The sequence below is a fragment of the Prunus persica genome, chromosome G3 (assembly GCF_000346465.2).
Source record: "Prunus persica cultivar Lovell chromosome G3, Prunus_persica_NCBIv2, whole genome shotgun sequence".
In the NCBI taxonomy this organism is placed as follows: Eukaryota; Viridiplantae; Streptophyta; class Magnoliopsida; order Rosales; family Rosaceae; genus Prunus; species Prunus persica.
This window is the reverse complement of record NC_034011.1, coordinates 13,644,094-13,650,093: the sequence shown is the minus strand read 5'-3', so window position 1 is coordinate 13,650,093 and position 6,000 is coordinate 13,644,094. Positions and strand designations below refer to the sequence as shown.

General features: G+C 43.5%; 1 protein-coding gene across 1 annotated transcript; it reads left to right on the top strand.

Annotated features, from left to right (window-relative positions):
- Nucleotides 297-1,988, top strand: LOC18766064. Its single transcript, XM_007198873.2, has 3 exons — nucleotides 297-612; nucleotides 734-962; nucleotides 1,197-1,988. Exons 1-3 carry the CDS (start codon nucleotides 388-390, stop codon nucleotides 1,613-1,615), a joined length of 873 nt encoding a protein of 290 aa, XP_007198935.1. The 5' UTR covers nucleotides 297-387; the 3' UTR covers nucleotides 1,616-1,988.

Below are 6,000 nucleotides of genomic sequence, written 5' to 3'. Positions count from 1 at the left end.
TTAATCACGATAAAAAACACACTATTATTATAATTACTATTTAAAAAAAAAAAAAACAGAGGAAAAATGCAATAAATGGAATATTCGGATAACTCTCGAGCTCAACTGCTTCAACGTTATTGGTCAATGAGGACGTGGACCTTAGCTGTCCAAACTCGAAACACACCGAATACTTGACCCAACAGACGTAACAGTGACACGAAGATGTTATGTTCGCGACGCCTTGTTAGTCCACGTAGGACACGTGGGCCCCAACCATAGACCTATAAATTGGACCACAGATTTCCCAACCATTCAAGACCACGTGCATTAGCATTACCTAGTTTTTTTGACACAAACAACAAAGTGAGAGAGAGAGAAGAGAGAGGGAGATTCTAAAAATAGAATATGGCCGGAGCGATGGCTAGAATTCCGGTGATTCGCCGGAGCTCCGACGATATTTTGGAATTTCCCGGCAGCGCTGTAAGTCTCGCCGACATGGTTTTGGGTTTCATCGAGCAAGTCGAGGTGTCGCCAGAGAATATTACCTCTGGCTCCGATGAGGATGAGGAGAATTCTTTCAGTGTGGAAGAGAACAAGGCATTTTGGGAAGAACAAGACCAACTTCTCCAGGTGAATTTTTAATTCAAAAAAAAAAAAACTAATAGTCAAAACCCATTAATTTCATAATTACTTTGCAAATATTGGCATTTTATTTATTTATTTAATGTATATATGGTATTTGGAATTGCAGGCAACATTGTGCAAGAGCAGTGGCATTGAGACCAAAATTCGGCAGGCCACCAAGGAGGCGTTACGGGACATAAACTCGTCGGCCGCAGAATATTGCGTGTGCTCGAAGCCTGTGTTTGGCGGTTGCCGGAGTTGTTTGCGCAACGAATTATGCAATCGGCTCATAGATTTTGGGTACAATTGTGTCATTTGCAAGTCCAAATGGAGAAGCTCAACAAGTACCCCAGCAGGTATATTCAATTTTCAATTTAATTTCAACTTTTCAAATTTTTATTTTGACACGAACGATAGTGTAAATTATTTTAAATTAATCTAATTTACCAGACTCGAACTTTGGTGTAAAGGCACATCCTCACCGCCTTGCCGGAGTTATAAAAAAACTTCTTATGTGGGTGTGGGACACAATGCATGTTTATTTTATGTGCTTGTTTTGGGGATAAATTTGGTTTTTGATTAATTAACAGGAGAGCATACTTATTTGGAAGTGCTGGACACAAGTTCAAAGAGAGGGGAGATTAGGGTGGTGATTGAGCTGAATTTCCGAGCTGAGTTTGAGATGGCCAGAGCCAGCGAAAACTACAACAGATTAATCAGCTGGCTGCCCGAAGTGTTTGTTGGGAAAGCCGAAAGACTAAGAGCCTTGATCAAGATTCTGTGCTGCGCAGCCAAAAAATGTATGAAGGAGAAGAAAATGCACTTGGGACCATGGAGGAAGCACAAGTACATGCAAGCCAAGTGGTTCGGGACGTTCGAGCGGTCCACGCCAGGGTCCTTGCCGGTCAGATTTGCAAACGGGCCGCCCAAGCCAAAGGCTTCCATGCTGACCTTTGATTTGCTGGAGGCCATGCCTGGCTTGCATTGCACTGCAGTTGAAGTTGTGTGATATGTTGAAGGAAAAAGTTTTGCACGCGGTTTTGGTATTAGGCCTCTCTTAGGCTTTAGCCAATTGTAACAAATTATATATCTATATGCATGTGTGAAAAGATGCGAGGTATTAACTAAGTATATATGTAGAGAGGTTAATTGCTGTTGAGTTTTTTTCGAAAGGTGTGGTGGTTCAATAACTTCAAATGATCCCCTCCCTTTGTTTAACTCAGTTAGCCTGTATTGTAATGAAATTTTTATTTCCTATTTGTTTTACGACATTAAACCTCATGTTTTGGTGTTTTGTATTTATTTATTTTATATAAGTGATATTGAATAAAAAGAACCAAAACATGAGGTTGATGTAATTCACAAAGCTTGCATTTCAAAGAGGGATGGAGTCATGAAATAATTTTATTGGGGGTCACTTTGAACAATAAAATGAGATGAACAAAATAGTGAAGTTATTTTCGAGAGTAATTCTCTCCAAATCGTTTCAGCTCTTCGGCTGACTCAGGTTATTGAGGAAGTTTTTAACCATATTCACTATACTGCTAATGAGATAGTGTTCACCCGTTTTCGTGTTTTACTCCTGAGGTGGAAGGGCGAAGTTCCCCACTGGCTTGGAGACCACTTGTTGGTCGACAAGTCAGCTTTCTTTGGTGTGCGAGCGTGCCATTGCTAGCAATGTAAATTCTAGCAGACTTATTTTTAGATTGGATAACTTGCGCCTCAAGTTACTGACTTCTAAAACAAAGGATTGTGAATTTGGGTGAGGAATATCTCCCAAGTAAGTTCTTTTCTTGCCTCAGACTGGTGAGGACTTTCATAATCTATCTCAGTATCAAATGGTTGTTCTGGCCAGAATAGATAATAATAAAATACTGTTTCAGGCAGAACTGCCTTTTACAAAATTAAGAAGGGAGAAATCAACCCTAGAAAGACAAGAAGATGGCTGGAATCCCATTTTTGCCTAGGTAGAAACTTCTGATCCGGGCTGGATTGGGTATGTCTGTGCTGGACTGTGCTGTCAACAACTTTGGCTGCTTGGCTTCAGCTGTAAATCGATACCAAAGTTCAATTTTGGCAGAGCTTCAATCTACTTCAAGCCTTGGGAGACTTTTGAGCGGGCAGAACTGCAGGAATTCTTCAGTTTGAAGGGACAGAAGTGGCTATTCTCGAGGATTTAGCAAGCTGGAACTATGCTGTAAAATTTGTTGAGGTTTTCATATTGGTAAAAACTCAAACTATGTTTGTCTTGGCTTTTGCTGAACCAAATTTGTAACGAGAAGGATCTCGTTTTCAGAAGACTTATTTTCTAAGTCTGAACTTTGGGATTATGATCTAAAGCTGTTTTTTTCTCTTGGGATCCAAGTGAACTTTTTCTTATTTGTTTTTTTTTTGATTGATTGATGAAAATATGAGTCTCCTGTTTCTTTGCCTTCTTTCGCTTTTATAAGAGATCCTCCTAAGGAGGTCATTTTTAATCTTTTAAATAATGGGTGGCAAAAAGATCTCTTATAATGTAAAGTAAGAAGGTTTTTTTTTAGATAGGTTCTGAGCAGTCACCTCCTAAAAACAGTCCCTTCCCTGGTTTTCTGGGTGGCAGCTTTCTAATTCAACCAACGCCACCGTCTGTGTGGGCTTTTTATGGCGGTTTTGGCTCTTTTTCTTTTGTATCTTCTGAGTGGTTCCCTGTTTCCCGTTCTAATTTAGAAAGCGTGATCCGTGAATTTCTTGGGAGATGGTGTATTGATTTGGAGCAAAATCTTGAACACAGATGGGTTTTTGATCTTCAATTGGCAGTGTTTCAGAGACGTCCCTCTCACATTTTTAAATTTTAGTTGATATTGCTGACTTTTCCAAAGCTGAGGCAATCACGTGGGTGTGTCTTCGAAAGTTTCCAAATCTGGGCTTTCTTTGGGCTGAGGCTTTATTTCCAACGTTTTTGGTGTGAAGCCCAAACTGTTTTGGATTTTATTTTTTCTCAAATCTCTGGGCTGGGCAGGCAATTTTATAATGGGCCTGCCTTCTGGTCTTGGGCGTGCCGAATTTGGGCCCAAACAATGCCCCCTAAGTCTGAATCGTTTTGGAACGGTTTCAGACTTAATGTTTTGCCATTTAATTCGCGCGCCAGTTTCTTCCGTGTTTTCGCCCACGTCTGCCACGTTTGCCTGCTACGAACTAGAGTTCGTGAGAAAACGGCTAGTTATTAGCTAGTTACTAGCTAATAATCATCAGGTGTCGTCCCATCTTCTTCTTCCCACGTTTCCGAGCCCCTCTTTTTAAAAGAAATTCAAACTCATAGCTTCTAAAAAAGAAAAACCCTAAACCTTCCAACTCTTGTTCCTGCGAGCTTTTTCTTCGAGATCTCCATAGCTTTCTTCAGACCTCCCCTTCCTCTGCTTCTTCCCTCGAACCAGAAATGTCTTCCCCAAGGTTCCGCGCTCAGTCTTCTTCTGCTCCAGTTCCTCCCGATTATATCACTGGGAGCGGGATTGATGCTCATGCGATAGAAATCAGGAGCAAGCTTCATCCCTTTGCCCAGAAGAATCTGGACTAGAATGTCCTCCATTTGTTCGAGAATACCCTGGTGTTAGGGCCTCACTGGTTTGGTCCTGTTCCAGCTGAGATGGCAGAATTGCTAAAAAAGGATGCCGAGGCTCCTTTGTGTTTTGAGAGTTCTTCTGCCCTGGCTTATTATTCTTGGGTTAGCAAGAATTTGAGCCGGTCCTTCCCGTCCAGTGAGGTGAGGAACAGTTCGGTCAAATGGGCAGACTGGATTGATAGACTTCTCCCGAGATATGGGGGTCACTGGAGGAGAGCTGGGATTTATGACGCCATTCTTCTGTCCAAACAATCGATTAACAGAGATGAGAATCTGCTTGCTGCTGCCCTATGCTTCTGGAATTTTGCCAGCAATACATTTGACTTCCGCGTGGGTCCCATGGCGCCAACCTTGCTGGACATGGCTCAGATTTTCGGGTTCAGGCCCCATGGTAGGCCTGTTGATGCCGTTGGAGATTATCACAGGCGGAGGAATCAAGAGAAAGTGGCCACCCCTTTTATTATCCCTCCAGCCGTGATCAACCAGAACTGCTCTTTCTCCAACTATCTGAAGAAATTCAGTGCTGAGAAGGACAAGGACCAGCAACATATGTTGTTCCTTCTGTATTGGCTGAATCGGTTCGTTCTCCCCAATCGGTCTTCTGCAGTTCTGCTAGAGTACAGACACTTGGCAGAATCACTCCACAATCACACTGATGTGGGGCTCGGGCCTACAGTTCTGGCTCACCTTTTCAGGAATCTGCACACTGCCACCCTGGAGAACCCATTGAACCTGTCAGCCCCGGGCGCATTCTGGATGATCCAGATCTGGCTGCAGGTTTATTTTCCAGAAATAAGGTTCCCAGACATAGTTCTGCCTGAAGATCAAGTCCTGGCTCTTCCTCTGATATCGGCAGAAGTGCCCAAGCGTTCTATTGAGGAGTATTTGATGCTCTTCAGGCATTGTACAAAGAGGTCGGCAGCTCAGTGGCAAGTGGTGATCAGGAGGACCTATCCTTGGTTCCAGACCGGATTTCGGTTGTTTGAGAAGGAGCCAGAAGATGAAGCTGCCAGAACAGATTTCAGGAGAAAATTTCTGAGCATTACTCTGCCCAGAGATCTACCCCATGGTGGGGGCAAACCTCCAAACTATCATCTGGGGGCAGAAGTCTACCATCCCAACTTCTGTGCAAGGCAGCTTGGTTGTCCCCAACTCATTCCGCTGAAATCATATCGGAGTTGTAACCGGGCCTCTTCTTGGAGGGATGCAGATGACCTGGAGGTGCACAAGGATGCCCGGTGTGCAGTGAACAAAATCAACAACAGCACGGATGCCCTCTATCCCTCGTGGGAGCTGAATTCCTGCAGTTCTGCCGATTTTGACGCATGGTGGAAAGCCAGATTCCAAAGTCTGCCTGCTTCTGTCACTGCCCTCAAGGTGCTGTTCGATGGTTGGGAAAACTGGGTCGTTTTTGCGGATGGGGATGCCAAGACGCATATGATCCAGACTATCAAGGATATCAACGCGCAAATTATAGAAGGTAGATTTCTGATTCTGTCTGGGATTCGTTCTGTCCTGATGATTGATTTCTAATGTCTATTCTGCCTGTATCAGATCCTTCTTTGACTAGCGTAGGTGGGCAGTTTGTTCATGCTGGAGAAGTGATTGGTAAGTCTTTTCTTTTAACTCTATTCTGTCTTTTCCTGCTGGATTGGTTTCTAACGTCTAATGCCTTGGTGCAGTCTCTTCTGTTATTGCTGCCGGGGACTTGGAGCTCCCCTCTGCAGATGAAGGTGATGAGGTCCAGACAGAACAAACACCTACCGAGGCCGCTCTTTCTGGCAGGAGAAAAAGGA